Raw genomic sequence first — 21,784 nt, 5'->3', positions numbered from 1 at the left:
TCATTTAGTCTTAAAGAACAAATGTTCCGTAAGCAAGCTGTCTTCTGATTTCTAGAGGCAGGGCTGGACTCTCTGGTGCATACACTGCACTTCCAGAAGATGGAAATGGTTTGAAAGCTGACAGATATAGTTATTGTAGGACTGTTACTTCCCACTCCACCACATCCCTCCCCAGAAAATTTCTCCCTGCTTAAATGGCAGAAGAATACTTGCCTCAGGACACAAAGGCAGGAGGAACAATGAAACCAAAAAATATACATAAATGAAGCTCCAAGGAGTCAAAAAGCAGCTATCAGATGGTGTGAAAAGGTATAGAAGAATGTAATATACTCCCTGTGCGTTCGTCTAGATGATACATATCAGCTTGAGGAATACCACGAGAAATGCACTGAGCACTGCAGAAAAATAACTATTCCTCCCTTTTCACACAGCTAAACCAGAGTTTATTTCAATTTTTCTCTCACATATATCACAACCTGCTCCAGTTAAAAGAAAGAAGAAAAAACTACTCTATTTCTTGCATTTCTGACACATAAGAGAACAACTACATCCATCTTACCCTAATAAGAAAAGAGCTGCAAATACAAATCATGTCATTCCCCCATGTCACTGGCAGGAGAGGTGAGGAGGGAGCCAGAGGAGACGGCAGACACTACTTCTGTAGCGACCTTTCTAGTTATCAGCCTATCCAGTAAGTTACCCATTACTTTTTTTCTGGTGCATTTTTATACATTAGCTTTAACAGCTTCCCTTCCCTCTGGCCTTCAGTTATTGGAGAGGGGTAAGAACACTGAAAATAACCAGGACAAGAATTCACAAGCAAAGATCGCACAAAGCCATCCTATGGAAATGCACCATGGTGAGAGGAGCAAGCCCCAGTGTTAACCAGAGTCACAACAAGTGACAGAATGGTAAGCAAGAAATGGTAAGCTGCCCACAAACAACAGACAGGTACAGGCAAATTAGTACAGGAAAACAGTGATTCAGTGCAAATTTGCTTTCCATTGGTACTTCCAGAAATTACGTGGTTGACTGGAGGGTGCTAGACTTTAAGTTCCACCCCCTCCAGTGGCAGCCAAGACACCTTCAACAACTGCTTTAGACAGATATTCCTACAGTGATATAAAAAGCAATCTTTTTTTGTAATCACATCCTCCAAAACTTGTAAAACTATGCTTTGCTAAAGCCTTCAAGGATTGTGGGTACAGGAATACATATATCACAGTACATTTAACAGTTTCCATGATTAATATTTAGTAAAACTTCAAGAAGTGGTCATCAGCTGCCTCAGAGTACCTCATCTGCTTGTCTTCCTTTATCTAATTTCAGTAAAATCTTTATTTGCGACTTCTTTAACTTCATTACCTTACTTAACTTTTCTGGAAATCTCTGATCATACATTTGTTTAGATATTTCCACACCCCTTCTTTTCTCACCTATTTTCTTCTGGTTCTTCCTACCTGAGTAAATAACAACAAAAAGTGGCTAACAGCAGTGTTTCATTACATCACATAACTGATAGTTAAACGTTGAACCTTCACCTAGAATGTTATATTTGCAACCAACACCAAAAGGTGTACTTGAAGTGACTGGATCAAATGTTTCAAGGAAAAAAAAAAAAAAAAACAAAAATCAAATTTCTACACTCTTCTCCAAGAAAAAAAAAGGCTAGAAACCTGATCATTAAAAAAAAAAAAAAAAAAAAGTGGAGATTCTCACATGACCAAACTTTAGGAACACGGTCTTTCTTCCCATCATGAGACTCACGGTAAGCACCACTGAACAAAAAAACCCTCTGTCAGTAGCCACCAAGAGTATTCCCATGGGGGAGGGAGAGAGAAAAAAGAAGAAACCTACACACAATGTGGCTTTCTATAGATCTCCGATTACTTAAGCCCATGGCTTCATGGCCTTCCTTGCAAAAATATTTACTAATCCTAGTCTCTAAAAAGACATTTTTTGCTAACAAATGTAAGTACAATGAGTTTTGAAAAGTAGGGCAACACCACAAAGTCTGTTATTCACTAGCTACCTATATGGAATAAACCAACAGTTTATTAAGAATACCTTAATGACTGAAAATACTCAAGAATGGATCAAATGGAAACTCACAAAGGACTCTAAGAAAACAAATTCAGCAAAGCTAAGGGCTCTCAAAGTCATCTGAAACTGAAGCCCTAAACATGCTGGCCTGCAAAACTGATACACCATTTCCAAGCAAAACGCACATTACTATCATAGTGGTCCTTGATATTTCTAAGTTAATTTACTGATGCATACAACTTAAACTAATTATTCAGTTTTGATAACATTTCCTCAAACTTCGCAGTTCTTCCTTCTGGGAAAAGAAAAAAGCTAACTCAAAATTATCAGGCTGCTAAATAAAATAGTTCAAGTTTGGGTTTCTTTTTTTTTCTTTTTTTTTTTTCTTGGGCTGCAGAAAATTAGAAAATTCTTCAAATCTTCACTCATTCCTTCCTATGAACAGTGCACCTTCACTCCCTACCTCTCATTGCTCCTACCATGGTTTTTGGGGCTGTTGGTTGTTTGTTTTTAAATATTTGTTTGCTTGGACCCCGCTGCAGGAATCCTGGTGATGGGACAGTGTGAATGCCACTGTCAGATTCTGAACTGAATCACTATCATCAACTACTACAAAGTACAAATTGGTGTCTAGGCTTAAATAAGAGAATCCACCCATGCCTGAAGTTTCAGAATGAGGAATGAGCTATTTCAGTCCTCCTTCCTTTTCTCACTGTTTTGCTTTAGTTGGTCATAGATTAACTCAAGGATCAAAAATTATTCTCTCATAATCTTTTTCTATAAAATCCCTTTTGGATTTCACTCTGATCATCTTCTGCCTACTTCTACTCACTCAGGATATTTAGCTGTGTAACACCTCACTTTGTTCTACATAGCTCTCACTATCCACTATGACAAAGCAGGAAGCAAAACAATCCAACCTCATCCGAGAACAGTAGAAAAGTTTATTCTAGTGGACTATGGCATTTGAGCACACGGCTGTACAAACTCATAGTTTTGCTTTTTCTAGTATGAGATTTAAAAACGTATTCTCTCCTTGGGAGCTTTGAAGCTGCATCTCTCTGATCGTGAACAAGAAAGGGACAAATTAGCAATTTATGTCATTTCTAGAGGGATCTTGTGATTTGTCCACAAAATACAACTATCACGACAGAGCAAAACTAGAAGAGAAGATAGTTTGAAGCATGTTTCACAGGGGACTGCAGGTCCCGCACAGTATTTCCCCTCATTCCGAGTGAGCCTAGCAGTGCTAATATAGGTTCTTATTTGCAAGAAAGCCATTTACGAAATCGATTACATATAGGGTCTTGACTGAAAAAAGAAACAGTAACTGTGGAATAATAAAACTGATCAGGAAATACGTGTGCTTCCTGAAAAGCCTGTGAGGCCTTTCTTGAACATTAAGTAATTCTACACAATGTATCTTGACCAAGTGAAGATGCATGCGATGTTCCTTTCTGGCACTTTGTTTTGAGCAAAGCGAGACAGAGGGCACTCGGTACTCGTAAGTGTGGACAAAGGGACTGTTTTCAGAAGGAAGAGAAGTGCCTGGCACCGTACATGTGGAGTCTCACCTTTAAGAAATTTTAAAAACAGAGGAAAGGCACCATGTTAACAGACAGCAATACTCCTTCCTGTAAACACACTAGCAAGAACACCATAGAACATTACAGTTGTCACCAATTATTTCAGAGTATTTCTTCTCAGATTTAAGTTATCCTGAAAATCACATGGAGTTGGGAAGGGGGGCAGGAAATATCCACAAATGTTCATCCACTGCAGCTCTGGAGAACATGCTGGTATTTGATTTCTAAGCAATGACCTCATGAAAGGTAGCAAATGACAAAGCATACAAACAGACTAGAGCCAAACTTTATCTCTCATTAAGAAGTAAAGTAAGTGTAATTTACATTTACATTACCTGATTTGAATAAATAAATAAATAAAGTCACCTGCTTGCTTTCAGTAGCAAAGACACTGGCACAACACAAATACAAGAACAATATACAAATAGTTTATGTCAGCTTAGGAAAACAACAAACTGGCATCCTAATTGCTCTCATCCATACAAGGCCTTGCATAGGAGCCTTCTTAGTAGGCCTGCTCGGACAATTAATTTAACATTTTAAATCTCAGGATTTGTGATTTCAACTCACCAGTCAATGACCAGGTCTTTCTGAACTAAAGGTGACTTGAGAGTTATACACACAACCTACACTACCAATCAGCAGAAAAAAAATATATATTTCAAATTAAAACCAGCTTAAACAAACTGTATTTCTTAAAAAAAAAAAAAAAAAAAAAAAAATTCCAAAAAATCCAAGCTGTAGCTAGAAACTATTTCTCTGAAGCATTATAGATTTTGTCTGAAGTGATGTGACCATTTTTTAGGACTGCCAGCAGTCCATGGGTAGTAGTGCTGTGTAAGTGCTGAACACATGACTTTGTACCCAAATACGATGCAGGAACTTAAGTCCAACAGGGAAAGCTTACGTGATAAAATTCAGTGACTCATACAAATCAGGATTTTTCTAGAGATTTGCAGTGACTAGGAAGAACAAGAATGGCTATGCATCCTCATAGGTGCCATACACAATTTGGAAAGACTAAAAAGTCTCCCCAGAAGGTAGGTAAATATATAAAGTATATGTTTCCACACCTACCCCAAAATCATAGTAGAATCATAGAGTTGTTTAGGCTGGAAGAGACCTTTATGATCACTGAGTCCAACCATTATCCTAGCACTGCCCAAGCCCACTATTAAGCCATGTGTCTAGGTGCCCCATCTTACACATCTTTTAAATATCTCCAGGGATGGAGACTCCACCACTTCCCTGGGCAGCCTGTTCCAATGCTTCACAACCCTTTCTGTGAAGAAATTTTTCCTAATACCCAGGCTGAACCTCGCCTGGCACAACTTGAGGCCATGTCTTCTTATCATATGGCTTGCTACTTGAGACAAACGCCCACCTCACTACAACCTCCTTTCAGGTAGATGTAGGGAGTGATAAGGACTCCCCTGAACCTCCTTTTCTCCAGGCTAAACAACCCCATTTCCCTCAGCTGCTCACCATAAGACTTGTGCTCTAGGCTCTTCACCTTCTTTTGATCCACTCAATGTTCACTTACAAGACTCATGTATTTTACTGAGGGATTAAAACCTGGATGAAGGTTGAAGTAAACTAGAGCAAGAAAAGAAAATTAAACAAAAATGTTGTTCTGTGTAACTTACCTCCCGTTAACTGTGGTATACTTGATAACATCTCCTGGCAGGACCACTGATAGTTCAATATCTTTATCAATTACATTCTCTTTCTGTTCCATGATGAGGTTGGCTGACTCTGTGTTATCAAACGGAGAAACAGCAATGGGTTTTGTTTCAGATGGAGGAGGCGGAGCTTTAGATTTTCTTCTGAAATAAATGGATAAAAATTAAAAGTCAAGTATGTATTTATACATATGATTCCATACTGGCAAACTAAGAAGTCTCAGAACAGGAATGAGTCACACTTAATTTTCACTTGGACTGTGCAAGTGGTATGTGCAAAGAAGGGATGAGTCAATATTTTAAACATATGATCAGTGCTGACAGAAGTTACAACAGGCTAAGGTATCTATCATATAAAATATAAAACAAAACCCAACCCAACAAACATCAAGCCCAAAACAAAAAAAGATTTTTTAATACACATTTAAAAAGTAAATTAATTACTTGTTTTCCTCCCTTGGGTTATGCAAAGGACCCTATTTGTGCATTCTCCAAACAGATTTACCGGATTAGTACAAAAAGAAATAACTGTACCATTCAGTATGAAGCCAAATAGCACTGACAGTATGTTTAATATAGAGGACAGATAGGAAAAGGAATAATTACACTTTTCCTCCCCAAATTTTTCTTTTTATTATTAAAATCACTCAAACAAATCCTACCAGCTCTAATCTATTTACTTCATAACAGTAATAAAATAGCAGTATAACCAATACTACTGTGTTGTAATATTCCTTAGCATTTCAGTCACAACATGCTTTTATATTTTCCTCTCACCCAAGCCAATCACCTATTTTAATTTTCTCACTATCCTTTCCCATCTTGGTGACAAGCCAGGGTACACTTGAATGCAAAGAGTCCTCAGTAAGTAAGTTTCATTTATTTCACTTAAAAAAAAAAAAATTAAAAAAATCCAAAATGATATAAAAGGAAAATTCTCTACATCTCTTAATATATTTATGTTAAAGTAAATTCTGAAGGCAGAACTCTCATGCCCTACAACATATAGTACAGCATCCCCTTTTATTCAAATAACTTTCCAAAATTCACCAATGCTGTCACAAGGAAAAAATACTATTATTAAGAATTTTACCATTAGAAACAAAACACACTGTGGAGATGTATTAGCTCATGAGTGCTTCTTAATCTTTTATAAACACTCTTTTAAAAAGCTTGAATAGAGCCACATTCACAGAAAGCTAAAATACATTTCAAACATAATACACAAAGGTTCCAAAAATATGCTTGCAATTTAAATTCTGGAGCTGTACCAAAGTTTGTTTATTTTAACAAAAGAAATTAACTTCTGTAATTGTCCTGCAAAATTAAAACAAAAGATCTAGCATACAAGCATTAGAAACACAGCACATCTTTTTTGGGAAAACAAAGTTTAAAGTCACTCACAATGAAGGGGAAACAAGGTCCAGAACAGCACTGCAAAAGACAGCTGTGTAATGAGACTTCACATGACTGATCTGTTGCTGAAAGTGCTTAGAGTTTTGAACTTAGGAACTCTGTGCTGAATAATTAACTATTCACAGCCTCTCAGAGCTAACCAGGAGTGCTCGCCAACCTCCAAACACACTGAATGAGGATTACCATCAAAATTTATACCTCCTTTCTGTTAATATTTTAAATTAGTTTTGGTGCACTCTGCATACAGTTCAAGACATGTGGCATTAGCTGCAAATTTAACTGTGGTCTCTACAGCAGCCTGCCTAGGTTGTTTCTGGGTTAGGTGAACATTGCAAAATGTATTAAACTTCTTTTTATTCCTCCATGACTTGATTGGGGGCTTTTTGCATGATTGCTGGCTTTCATATAACTGCCAGAAAGAAATTATTAACCAATATAGAGCATCAATACAGCTGTTCAGAAAACCCCAACAAACAAAAAACTAAAAAATCCCCCTATGACATTAATACCAAAAAAAATCCAAACCCAAAGGGAAACGGTACTGTTTATCCCCTTCTTAACTCGTTCTTACATCCTTAAGTGACTTCAAATGACTGTTAAAAGATATTTGTTGCAACTGAATTCAGAATTTAATCTTTGAAGAGTACACGCCACAGAAAGATTTGTTTGCAAATGCTAGTGGACTCTATTACCCATTAGGCAGATGAATGCAATTGCATTGCTGAAACTCTACTATCACTAGAGAGTGTTTAATCACACACAGCAATAAAGGCATGGTCGACATCACCAAAATGTGGCTTTATTTAACATCTAGTATCTATAGTGTCTAACTTACACTATAGAGAGCCAGAACTGATAAAATACTCTTGACAAATCTTATGTGTAACAGCGGGATAGATGAAGTTCTTGGATTTATAAAGAGCACATACACACACCCACATGGGGTCAGGCAGTCTAACGAGGTTGGATGAATCCACACACACACCACTGCAGAGCCATGTACCCTACCCATCTCTAGCACATCTGCATGTTTGTGGTTAATCATGCTTATGTTTCCTCCTTCACACAAGGGAGGAAAAATCTCAAAGTATACCTTCTCAGAAGTTACGCCAAGTTTTTGGAAACCTCGTATTAAACTACAGGAATCCCAACACTTTAATTTTCTGTTTCCAGATGCCGTGTCTTTTTCTTCATTTTTCCACCAATTCTCGCATCTCTCATTCTTAGCCCAAAGTATTTGCATTTGGTCTTACAGCTTTTTTGTTTCTTGAGTTTGTCTCTCTATCTTGCCACAGGAGAGGCTGCCTGACAGGTAACAGAAGCCCTGCACTCCCAATGCCCCAGACATGGCATTAGGCAGCAAGAGCAATTCAAGTTACCATTATTACTTCTACAGGTGCAAATCAGAACCAGCAAGTGACAAGATGGTGGCAGTACACTTGCAGAGATAGATTTAACCTACAAACCCTCCCTTCCTCTTTCACACCAGGGTGCCTCCAAGAAACTGACACAGGTGATTTCACTCACAAAGGCATCCTCCAGACACCATTTTATTCAAACACCAAAAAGTAAAACCAGCATTACCTAAGCAGCTCCAAGTCTACACCATCATTTCAAACACTTATCCTTCGTAAAGCAAAAACAAAAGCCCTGTTCCTTCTTGCCTCTTCAGCTCTACGAGGTACCCAGCGAATCAGGAGAGCTGCTGGTTTTTAATGAATTTGCTATAAAGACAGAGAGTGGTTAAGGTAGTTTCTTCTCCTGAAAAGAAGAAAAGCCTTGATTTTTAGTAAGACAATATACAACTATAACAAAGAGAATAAATTCCCAGTCATATAAAAATAACCCTTTAGAGATCAGATAGAAGGTGTTCAGTAAATGGTCTCACTCACAATACCTTTCATGTTCAGACAGCTTCCAGATGTGCTAGAAACTACGCAGACCTATTCTAATTTTATAATGTAAACATTGGAAGGCGTTAGAACAACCCAAAAACCCATTCTTTTTATTTTCATGACTACTACAGAAGTAAACGAAAGCTGTGGAAAGAACCAAAGTACAGCTTATTTAGCTATGACATAGAGGAAGTTAAAAAGAGAAATTTTAACCGAGTAAGGCCACAACCCATAACACGAATTCCACTGGAAATTGTGCTTCAGTATCCTACACAATGCAAGTCCTCACTCCTTCCTTGTCTTAGGTCCCAGACCCATCAACTGACCAACCTACACCAGACATTAAAACTGCCAGTGAACTCACCTGAAGGGACATGTCCCCACTATTTATCACCCAACAAACAATTCCAGTTGCCTGTTACACTGCAATATCTTGAGTGTCATTTTCTGTTTAACTAATTGCTTAAGACAAAACAGGAAAGGGGGGAAACAAAACCAAACCAAACAAACCAAAACTTTCTTCTCTAATTCTTCTTAGCCCTGGAAAAGGCAGCCAAGAGGGACACTCACAATAGTCTCACAGGGTTTCACAAACACAAGCTGATGCAGCCTGCGCAGAATTTGTATTTCCCTTGTTACAGTGCATGTGGAGCCCACTGCTTATGCCAAGTCTTTCAGCTAGCCCTCATCTTGTAGGATTACATTCTTCCCAAGAGAATTGATTCATCTCCTCTAGATATTTAAATTCCTGAAGTCCCACCTGCAACTCCCACCAGTCTTTGTGACAGAATACAGTTCCTGTAAAGACTATTAAAGAATTCTTTCAGCCACATGCAGATAGAAATCTTCATCATTTTGTTAAGAAAAACAATACATCTTTTAAAATCAAATGCAACGTCATAAAGTCAATATTTTATGTGCTTCAGATCCCACTGCTACAGAATAAAGTGTCATTGCTGTATCTCAACATAACTCATGCTTGCAAAAACAAAGTAATAGTGTCAATAATCTGAATGTGTGGAAGCCCTTTTTAAAATAAAGGTCTGGCACAGTAAATAAATAAAGCCTCTATTTATTTGATTTTTATAAAATTCCCATTAGAAAGTTACAAGCAGTATATTTTTAACTAGTAGTAACTGGAGAAAAGCATTTTTAAATAATGAGAAATACTTGAACTGACAGTGACCTGAATATTCCAGTTATCACTACTAGCACTTCCTTTCGATAAGGATCACTTTCCCCAAAAAAAAAAAAAAAAAGGGCAGCATAAAAAAATCCCACCTCTTCAAATCCTGATCTCAGGGAGTATTCATGTTTCAAGCACTTAGCTTCCCATTTTGAACACAATTACATGTGACACTATACAAAGACAGCTTGTTAGCCTTCTTACTGAAATTACTTTGGATCTAACCTCCAGTATCTGAATTGTCTCTCAGTTTTCTACAGCAATCACCTAGAACAGGAAAGGTTGTATTCAGTCATCTCTCAGGTACTAAAAAAGTTCATTAAACGTAGTACAATACAAACTTTCTACTGCATAACAGATAAGTTTGTTAATTTGACTTACAGTACTATGAAGAACACCAGTTTATACAAAGAGCAACTAGTAACTACACTTTTTTTTTGTATCAAACTTTACAAAATTATACATGCCAAAAGTACAAGCAGCACTTTACTTTCACTAAAACTCAGAAAAGGATCTAGCTCTACTAAGATCACAACAAAAGAAGGAAAAAAGACATTGCAATAAAGCTTCTAGAGCTCTTCTTGCCCTTAATCTCTCACCCCAAGTAAGTATTTTAAGGCTTTCTTGATTATTACAATAATGCTGCTTCACTACTACACCATAGTAGTAGAAACCTTGCACACCATCTGTTCGAGCAAGGAACAGTTGAACATAAGTTCAGGCCTACATAAAATACATTAATTTGTTTTGTTTACAATGATATCTCAGTTTTCACCAACAGGTATATAAAATATTTAAGTCCCTAATTTTACCTATAAGCATTTCCAGCCCAATACTCATCTTTCATACTCACAGAACAAATTTGTGTTTACACTAAACAAAGATGAACTTTCCATGTGTTCATTCAGTTCCCTCTTTATGGATTATGGCTTCACAGCATCACTACTGCACATCTTCAAGATCAAGCATTACTTATCAATGATCAGATGGATGGAGCACCTCTCCTATGATGAAAGGCTGAGAAACTTGGGGTTGTTCAGCCTGGAGAAGACTCTGGGGACACCTTATTGTGGCCTTTCGGTTCTTAAAAGGGGTCTATAAGAAAGACAGGGAGAGACTTTTTAGCAGGACCTGTTGCGATAGGGCAAGGGGTAATGGTTTTAAACTAAGAGAGTTTAAACTAAAAAATTCGGGCTGGATGTGAGGAAGAAATTTTTTACAATGAAGGTGGTAAAACTGGCACAGGTTGCCCAGAGAAGCAGTAGATGCACCATCCCTGGAGACACTCCAGGCCAGGCTGGATGTGTTTCTGGACAAGCTGATCTGGCTGAAGATGTCCTTGTTTATTGCAGGGGGGTTGGACTAGATGACCTTTGAAGGTCCCTTCCAACCCCAACTATTCCATGGTTCTATGATTCTACTTTCTAGGAAAAAGTGGAGACAACTGTAGCATTACTGTCTGATCTGCTCATGAAAGTCCAGCAAATGGCTGAAGTTATCAAAGCAAGACACTCAAAAAATCACTGCCATATATTTCAGGGCATATATAAGGAGAACCTCTTTTGGAAAAAAAAAAAAAAAGAACCAAAAAAAAGCACAGAAAACAAAAAACAAAACAACACACAAAACAGGAGAAGGGAAAATATTTCATAAGATATATTCAGTAAATCACACTTTAAATTCATTTGCAAGTTGGAGCTCCCAAATTGGGACTTGATAATTACATAATGAAACACATGAAAAAATTGAGTATTTTACTATAGTATCTGTTGTCTACGGGCCAGTCTGAAAGGCTGGATTCACCTGCAGTATAATTATGGATGATATTTTTGTTTTCTTTCTTTTAGTGAAATGCAGCTCAATGTTCATTTTTATTGTAATTAATCTGAATTCTAAGACTAGCATTGACATTTCTATTCCACATGGAGTACTTTGTCTTTTAGCCTAAGAAACAGAATACGTGGCTTTCCTTGTTATAGTAACTACAGAGATGTTTTAAAGACACTGTGCATCACCTTGTGATAGACTGAAATGCAACAGCTCACATCCTACAGTAAGTTTCTGTTTTCCTGCATGCTATTAGCAAAGAGTGAAAAATTCCTTAGTCCCTAAATTATCTGTTCATCATTATGTGGAAACATTGCATAAAGTCAGTTAAAGTCAACAGTGTGGTATTACATATAGCTATAGCAGCATGTAGGCATGGTTATTGCAAGCACACTATTTTAATGTTTTACAATTCTTGATGATGAGTTCACTCGCTAATGCACCTTTAAAACAGTATTTATTTCATACCACAATACAAGATTATCAGTTTTTCTCATTTTCAGAGAGACTTCTCTTTCACATCTTGACATCTTGAATTCACCCATTCCCATCCTGGCTTCTTCCAGCCTATGTCTGAAGGTGACAGAAAAAGAGCTGTCTGGAATTCCTTTGCTTTACACTGCCCAATTAATTGAACTCTTCTCACCAAACAAACAAAACAAAACAAAACAAAACAAACTCCCCCCACTTTCAGCTTCAGAAAAGGCTCTTTTCCTTATAAGCTTCTAAAGATTCTCCCCCTTAATGACTGTTATGCTCAGAAAATTGAAGTGAGAACATCACCTGTGACTATCTTCACTACATCTTAACCACCTTTTAGTGCTGTTTGCTGCACCTGACCTCCTCCATACACACACATTTCTAACAAGTTGCTTAATACAAATTCTAGAATTTTTCAATCACTTAAAGTTTTAGATCAAAAGGTCAAAAATTACTCTGCAGTTGTATCAAAACACTCTCTGCACAGCTGTATTTTTCTTGTGTTTCAGCAACTGAATTTACTAACTAGTATCACAAAAGTATGTATTTTTAACATTAAGTAAGACCAAGGACTCACAAAATACTCCTGCCAGAGAAAATACAATTGCTTCTATACAACACGTTTTACGTTATGGCACACTCATTGGCAAATTACAGTTCACTGCTTAGATCCTCCAATCAGGGCTTAGAATTCTCCCATTGAGGTAAGCATGAAGATACTAAAGTGAGACAACTCCTGATGAAAACTACCCTTAGTGGAGCCCAGGGTTTACAGCAGAAGCCCATGCAATGGGTCATGTTAAGTGGCTGCCATGTGAGAATGTGTGTCCTTTCTTCAGGTAAAGTTACCTATACTGTCTGTAGGTAGAGCCTATATTGTGTTTGGATCTTGAACTGAGAGAATAAGATAAATGAACATCTGAAAAAGGGAAACAGGGAAAAAGACTCAGATAAACTAGGAAAGCAGACCACAACAACTTGCAAGGAAATCCAAAACCAAGCTTGAAATAAACGATAGACTAGAGACACTTAGCAAACCAAAGAAACCAAAATGCTGAAAATGTGAAGGAAAAAAAACCAGAAACCTCATTTTCCTGGTCATTGTATATCTGCTGTAAAGACAATACAAGAATCCAGACATCTCACCTCACACAAGTATCACAGAATGGTAGACACCAAAAGCATCACAACCACGCCCAGCTTTGAGTTACCTTTTTATAACACGTGATATACAATCTTCAGATTCAGCATGAATCTTTACCTTTGCTTAAGACCTACGTCTGTATTTATACACTGTCAACTTCTTTGTTCCACCCTTACATAAAACACTCTCTAAATTTTTCTTATGTACAGAAATTAAACAGCGAATGTAGTCTTGACTGGCACATTCAACTTTTGCTTTCAATTCCAATACTGCTTGCCAAGAATCTCAAAAAAACCCAACCCAAAAAAAGTCACAAAACGGGTAATATTGTTTCTTCCTCTGGACAATGATTACTTTATTTTCACATGACTGAATCTGGATCACAGAAGAGACTCCTCAGCAGCACATTGCTTTTTGCGTGATATTGTCCATATTCATCTTTTAATGAAGGTCTTAAAATAATATAGTTTTCTTAATCACTATCCTTAAGACCAGACAGCTTCTCATATATAACAGAAAAGCTGTTTCAAAACATTAAGATTTGTTCTGCATATTAGAAGACTTCCAATTTTGTTTCTAAAGTATCAGCAATGGAGTTTTTCCCTACAGCACCTGCAAATTACTAGATTTTTATTTTTAGAGCTGATTTAATATCTGACAAGGCAATGTTTAAAAATCATGCTCAAAGAACAGTTTACTATTGCTCATTAAAAGCACCTCTCTTTTCAATGGAACTTAAAATAATTTTTAACTGGAGTTTGACTATTTTAAATGTCACGTTCTATTCACCTTGACTAAGTTACTGCCAGACACAGGTTTGTACACAATATTTGGGTTGCTAGAAGTGCTGCAAAAAAGATTACTCTTAACTTAGTTTTAACATACTGTAATATTCTAATATTTTTTCCTTAACATTAAGCAGCCCAAATAATTGTTGTACAGCCTCATAGTATCTATATAACATGCCTATCAGCCTTGATACTAGGCTTTCATCTCTAGATCAATATCACTGTCTGATACAGTCTATCTCTTTATTTCTACTATAAAAGCACCAGCTGGATGTTAAGATCAAGGTATGGATCAATGAGAGTCAAGCATTGTCCATTCTTAGGTTATCCCTTCAAGCCAGGCTTATGATACATGTAGGACAAAATAAAGGAAAAACATTTGCTGTACCTTCTCCATGAAGAAAGATGAGCTTTCAGGTTCTAAACTCACCCGCTTAGTTATTTGGGGAAGATTCTGAGATTGTATTGTATAGATATTGTGTCTAGCAGGTGGCTCAGTAGGTATGCAAAAACCCACAAAGTTCAGAAACACATTTTAAGTTCAGTTTCCAGGTAGAGGAACAAATGAACAATTTGGAAGTCTTTTATGATAACAGGGTATTTCACAGCGCATTTATCTATAGAGACTCCCAAGGCTGAAAGGAGACTAAAATTGCAAATAAAACTGATATTTTAAAAATACTAGATAAGATGGCACTAGAAATGAGGCACTAAGCAAATAGCTCTCCCAACATAAAAGAGTGTTGTGCAACTGTTATGTCAACTGACATGCCAGTAGCAATGTTATAGGTGACAAGATTCTTTGAGGTGATCTTTAAAATTATCGCTATGGGTTTAGTTAGTGAGGTTCCAACAAATAACAAATCATCTGCAGATGTCCTCTTAGTTCTGCCTATATTCAGATGACTGCTACAACAAAAGCAAGAAATGTAGAATACCTGCATTTCCACTCTTTTTCCATAAATAAATGGGATCAAGAAAACACATTCCTGGAACAGTTTCAAAGCTCTTGCTAGAGAAAAGTTTTTCGTAGTCAGTGGGATGTGTGCAATCCTCCCCATCCTCCACCCACCCCCACTCCCCCCAACTAGCCCACAGCTCTGAAGAAAAGAATTTTTTTTTAAAAAGTCTTATCCTAGAGAGAATAAATCACAGAACTGGGACGGTAACCATGACAGTAAGGTGAAAGCTTAATGGAATCTTCAGTTTTCTGGTTCACACTAAAAGCGAGAAAGCAGCAAATGAATCCTTCAGTTCCCTCCAGACCGCTTGGAACAGACACTTGCCAGTCTGATGTCTGTCCCCATGGCAGTGGCAGTCTTGAAAACAGAAGAGACTGTATCCGAGCCATAATTCATGCAATGTTTTCTCTTATTACAAGGAAAAAAGGGCGACTCAGAAGCAATGTCAACACAAATCTGTATGGTAGGGGCATGTTTTTAATTGCGCGCCTCAACACAGAACAGGATTAAATTAAGTACAAATTTAAAACTTTTCTAGAAAAATTATTCATTCATTCATTACCCTTCAAAGCCAAATCATAACTACTGTTGTAATGACCTTTTCAAGCTCAAACAGAAAAAAACACAGGAAAGACTATCTAACCTGACTACAGACAGCCACTGACTTAGTGTTGTCTTACGCCATCCAACAAAACATAGTTAGCTCCTCTCTAGTTGTAAAAATTGCCTCACTGTTAGGAAGACAGACAAGAGCTCAGAATCTGAGCAGGCAACAGAGGCTAAAAAACCAGTTTATGCTATAAATTAATTACCATTAATGGAGGAATTACAGAAATGTGTTCTAATACAAAAGTTCTTTTACAGCACATTATATTGTACCAAAAGAAGTATTTCTTTTTCTTCTAAAAAAATAAATGAGTAAACCAAAAAATAAGGGGTGTAATGGAAAATTTGTTCCAGTGACATTGCTTCTAAGAAGGTTAAGAACTTAGATTTATGAAGTAAATAGGGCTAGCACAAAATACCAATACAAACTTAGCATGTCCATGTGCAACATACCTCTGAGTAAGCAGATACATCTACGTATTTGCAACCTTTTCATAAAGTATAAAACATTAAAAACCAAAAAACCCCAAAAAACCAACCCAGATTTACTACCCAAATAAAGTACAAAAAAACTTGAATGGCATTCATAACTATCAAAACTTCATACAACTCATTTAGCCTTTATTATATTTACAGTTACGAAAACAGCCTGACAGAAAAAAAGCAGAGCAGGGAAGAGAAAGCAGTAAATCTGTAACAGTAATTGAGTAATATATAACTGGCTGAATAAACAAGAAAAGAAAACAAAGACCAGCTTGAACTGAAAGGGGGAGCTTAACCTTTGATACACTAATAAATCTAACAAATGCTTAAAACTCAAGCAAACGTATGTTACCTCCACTAGGAACAAACCCTCAAATCTTTTTCAAGAACTGCTATAAAAGGATGCTCAGACAGATGTTTTTCTCCCATGAGCAGTAAGAAAAGTTCAATTAAGGGCTCTCAAATAGAGCAAAACCTGAATCTGCCCTTCTGGCCATTATCTCCTAGTCATGAAAGCAGGTATAACACCACTGTCTTTTCAAAGCCTGCAGATGAAATACCTAGATCTGCTCATGGCATTTTCAGCTGCTATTCTGAACATCAATAGAGGCAAGAATTGTCAATTTATCAGAGCTTTTCTGCTGCTACTTTTCTCTCGTGTTCAAAACCACGTTTTAGAAGTAACACTGGAGGCAGGCACTGGATGGATTTAGAGGTTGGGAAGGGTAAGGAAAAGAAAAGCAGAGCCACTCCGTAACCACAGCGGCCAGGAAAGAGGCTAATATGGACTCTTCCCTTTTTCCTCACATACACACATGCCTCAAATATAGGCATGTGGGTGTAGGTTTGGGTGGGTAACAGAGAAAATAATGTAGGATAGCAGCTAGGAAGCTCTGCAGTAGCAACAGGAAAGACAAAGTTTACTTCTTCTTCTTATTATTTGCTGGTATAGAAGGTTCGGCTCAGCTGCAAGCCCCGTTTCCCAGCTGAAGATTCAGATACAGGAAGAATAATTAAGCCAAGCACAGCAATGCAACTTTGGAATGCACTGCAGCTAATTATGTTGGGGTTTTTTTTCATGCAGATGTTTGGAATAGAACAAGCTTTCTCTCTCGTAGAAAGCTCTTCAGCCATGAGAAGCCTTCTCTCAGCAGTTCTGTCCTTCAGATACCTAGAGTTTGGTAACACTTAAAAATATTTTGTACATTTGCACAACCAAGAAATAGGAGGGCTTAGTAAATTGGAGAACAGATATGTCATTAAGCACTGGAAGGGAATGGGAAGCAGGGAAGGTTTCCTATCCTGAGCAAGAGGCTTTATATATATATATATATAACCTACAGATGCTATGTGACACACAAAGAATGGATAGAGTTCCTAAATAGACCACCACATCAGCAAACGAGGCACTCTAGTTCACTATGGTAAAGAAAATGAAAGAGAAAAAAGTTCAGGCTAAGAAATTGTACTAAAACAGTGTTTTCTTTACTAGATTGCAAGAGAAGCATCTTGACAGTTTACATCCTAAAAGGTAGGATGTAACAAAGGTTTCTCCCAAAGCATGAACAACACAGCTTTAGTTCCCCAAACAGAAGCACTGAGCATCTCGGGCTAACACTCCTTGTAAAACTAGGAAGAAATGCTTTGAGTACCTACCTGCCACTGGATTCTCCTGCTCATCTTCCACATCTTCCTCAATGCTCACTCCCCTCCCTGCAACCTCCTCAGAAAGCAAAGCCCCTTACCTTCAGACACAGGGTTGCATTTACTACCTCCTCAGATGTCAGTGCTGCTGCCAGAGCCCAAGCCTGATCTCTTATGCACTGTGTGAGAGGAGATGGGTGGTACAAAGCACAGCCAGAAGTCCTGTCCCAGCTTTCTTCGTAGCATAAGCCCAACCAGCAGTTTCACAGCCACCTCTGCTGCTGCTGACAGCGGAAGCTCCCTCCCCTTTGTCCTACTTTAACTTAAACTCCCTCACTGGTTGGCAATTTGGGGCCCCAAATGAATGCTATTATTTCCTCCCCAAACTCATCCCCATTGACACACAAAAGCTTCTCCACTTTCTTCTGCACACTCAAAATCCCCTAAATCCATTTCTTACTGGATTCTTTCAACAGAGAAGGAAGGAAAGACAATATTTCTTCAAAGAAAGCAGGCTCTCTGAGTGTTGGTGGTAACACCAAAGCTATTTTGGGTGACCCATTACTCCCATTAGCCTCTGCTCTTTCTGAAAAATGGCACAGGATGTCAGCATTTACTATAAAGTAGGAAATAGAGAAGAGCACTTCTTACTAATCTTTAGAACAATTATAATCATAACCAGCAGTCTGCTCTGGGGAATGTAGAGAAACCTTCCTATACAACTATGCTAATGAATAATTCGCTGTAATTACTACACTTCACTCCTGTGTTCACCCCCTCATCCTTTTGAACTTTCACTATCACAGGTTTACATCCAGTATTTTTCACTGCTGAGTTTTTAACATATTAACATATGATTCAGTGCCAGAAGCATATCAACTTTTACAATAAGATCAACTTGACAAGATTTCTTAAATTCTTTCTTTATTGCTGTAAGCAAGGTGCGTTTAGGCACTATACAGTTATTTAGGTATTTAGTCTATTTAGGTACTACAAAATTGTTTTAATGCTTTCCATGACAGAAGAAAGTGTTATATAATATCCAAGGAATACACACAATACACATCAAGGACTATTATGTTAAATGCTAAAGGCATTGACTTTTAAAAATTATTAAAAACAATGTGTTTTTTTTTTTTACAAACAGAATTTTAAATCAAAATCAGATGAAAGACAATCAAAGTTAGAAAAGCCTTGCAGTCTGCATGAAATAACAACATGCCTCATTTAAAACAAACTCAATAACCTCATCTGAGCTCCTAGGCCCCAATTATCAACTTAAAATAAAATATGGAACAGCTTCTATAGACAGAAATGAACCACTGAAATTTCAGCAGCCCATCCACATGGATAATGCACAGGCCTTCACACAGCCTCGACTTTGAGCCAGAAACATGATAAAGAAAACGTTTGTACCTTGAACTAGAAGAATTACATAATTTCTCTGAAAACAGGACAACAGACATTAATTCTTCTTTCTTTCTACAAGCCTAGGCTTGAGCTCTGGCAATTTATGTACTGTCCTACACCTGAATTCTGCCTTCCCTCAAAGAGCAATGACTTAAATGCTGCTGCAGATATGTGATTATTGGTAAATATTTTTTCTCACAGCAGGTGTTAGGACAAGTTCAACCAAACAAGCAAGCAGATGTTGTGTAAATATCAACATTTGCATCCTTGCAAATAGTCTTGCAAAATATGTGTCACTTTACACCAACAAACACTTCCAAAATTCCCATTTACCCCCACCAGAACAGTGCTGTGGGTCAAATTTTTATCTGTGTATAGCAAACAAATTACTGTCAGTATTTATCTTTACCCAGTAAGATAATACAAGTATTACTTTGAAGCCATTCTGCTAATTATCTAAACAAGGAGAGGGAAGAATTACTGAAAGTGATTACACTGCTTTTCTGCTTACCTCCAAGATAATACAGGTTCTTCTTCTCCATTAAAATCAAGTGAATCTCTTTCAATAGCATACGTATGTAGAAGGGATGAAGTGTGTGTGTGCATAGCAAGCTCACTGTTGTTCCCTTCTGGCACTGGTGACATCAGTAAGCCTACCTATTTATAATCCCACCACCTGACCAAACAGCCTACAGAGTACATCTAGAGATTTGTATAGCCATTAATCCTGACATATGTACTTCAGCCAATTCAAAACAGAGTATTAACTAGCTTTCTTATGTCTTCTGTGGCTTTAAATCATAAAAAGAATCCAATCTCATTTTCCATGCCCCTTTAATTTTTGCAAGACAAGTTTAATGGGAAGTTTTGGAATTAGGACTCTTCCTTCCCTCCATGCTTTTTAGCCTTCCCTACATCTCTGTCTGTAAGATAAACAGATCAAATGAGCAAATTTTAGTGATCAGTGGAATAGTTAGGCAGCAGAGGCAAATACCCACTTACATGCAGTTAATTTGATAATCAGTAGCACCTACAAAATTATTGAAACTTAAGATCTTGACAAATCAATTTCATAAACAAAGTCCAATATTTATGCTATCAGGAAAACAAAAAACAACTTAGCAGTGTTTGGAGTGGGGTAATTTACAGAAGCTTGATCTCCGTCAGTTAAAAACAGAAGCTGCTTAAAACTCTATTCACTTACCTCTTCCCAAAATCAAACCTAACACACACACCCATGTGAGGACTGCTTACAACTAAGTCTGCCCAGGGAATGGGAAGCAATGCAGTCAACAATGTGCTTAATGGTAATGCTTGCTCTTGGGCAAGCACTATCATCAACAGCAACATCCTGCAAGTTCCTGTCATTGGTAACTGTTGCTCCTAGATGTGCATCAAGTCACAATGTTTTGAAGTGGCTTGCGTACCGCTTCAGTGAGAGGGAAACACCTGTGTGAAAGCATGTGAGCGTGCTGAATGAACATTACTAAAGATTCCTCATCTAGCCTCTCTTACCTGAAAAATCTTACCACCAGCATCCACCCCCCATTATGTCAGATAAAGCAGAAATGTCAGTTTTGTGTAAGGTTGAATGAAACAATCAGATCAATCTGCTGTGTTCCAACTCAACCGCACTCTGCAACCAAACTTCAAGAGTTAGCAATACAAAGAATAGAAATCCTTGAAGCAATTTCAATTGCTTGTAAAGCTGTGGACAGAGATAATGCAGATGCAGCTGGGTCACCAGTAGCAAAAGTTTCAGCGCAGACAGGGTATCATTGTTGTCTAAAATACCAACCAACACATCCCCTATGGCTAGTATGGCCTACACAAATCAAAACATTTGGGAATTCCACTTGGAGGCATTAATTATCCTCCAGGTCTAAAGGCTGTAGCTAGAAATATTCAATTAATATTCACAATAATATCTGGTTTGTTTGGGGGGGTGTAGGGGTTTTTTTGTTTGTTTGTTTTGGGGTTTTTTGTTTGTGGTTTTTTTTAGTCTACTGGTATCTTGTGGTACTAAATTTTACATACTGTTTATCTACTTAGCAATTCCCTTCTTATGGCTTTTGCATATTAAGCAGGAAATTAATCACTTGAAAAATCATGTGGTTTTCATTCAGGGAGTCACCAATGCAATTTAATACTATTGACCACGATAAGCAAGTGCCCAACATGGCAGATAACCTGAAAGGGAAGAAAGGAAAGTTTTTCCATTCCTGCAAGTATGCACCTGGCTGTTTCCCCTGCATCTCAGAGATGGGTGCTTTACTTTTTCCCCACCAATATCACTCAGCAGAGGCTAGTAATATTTTAATTTTTCTTTGTAAGTTCCTAGAACACTTCTGAAATGTAAAATGTTGAGAATTTTAAAAGATGGTGCAGGAGATGAGCTTAGACAGGGCATTAGAGAAATAAATAAAAATCTAAGGGAATGGTATTAGAACGTTTTGTTAGAATTTCTTTAGGATTAGAATTTTAAAATGTTTCTCATTTTTCCATAAAGCATTTACTTCAATTACTCATCTTGGCATTGCTGTATTAGCAAACATTCCCTAAAAAGGAAGCATCAACTGACTACAGCAGCAACAAAACAGAATGCACATGAATGGATCATAAACATAGAATT

General features: G+C 37.5%; 1 protein-coding gene across 1 annotated transcript in view; it reads right to left on the bottom strand.

The window, feature by feature from the left end:
- Window positions 1–21,784, bottom strand: part of COBLL1 (cordon-bleu WH2 repeat protein like 1) — an 85,246-nt gene that overhangs the window by 31,527 nt on the left and 31,935 nt on the right. The window contains exons 3-4 of the mRNA XM_030486406.1: window positions 6,716–6,801; window positions 5,276–5,455 (exon numbers count right to left, since the gene is read on the bottom strand). Of these exons, the coding sequence (XP_030342266.1) occupies window positions 5,276–5,455; window positions 6,716–6,801 (266 nt within the window). The remainder of the gene's footprint in view (window positions 1–5,275; window positions 5,456–6,715; window positions 6,802–21,784) is intronic.

This window comes from Strigops habroptila, chromosome 5, assembly GCF_004027225.2.
Source record: "Strigops habroptila isolate Jane chromosome 5, bStrHab1.2.pri, whole genome shotgun sequence".
Classification (NCBI taxonomy): domain Eukaryota; kingdom Metazoa; phylum Chordata; class Aves; order Psittaciformes; family Psittacidae; genus Strigops; species Strigops habroptila.
This window is presented reverse-complemented; position numbering and strand designations above follow the sequence as displayed.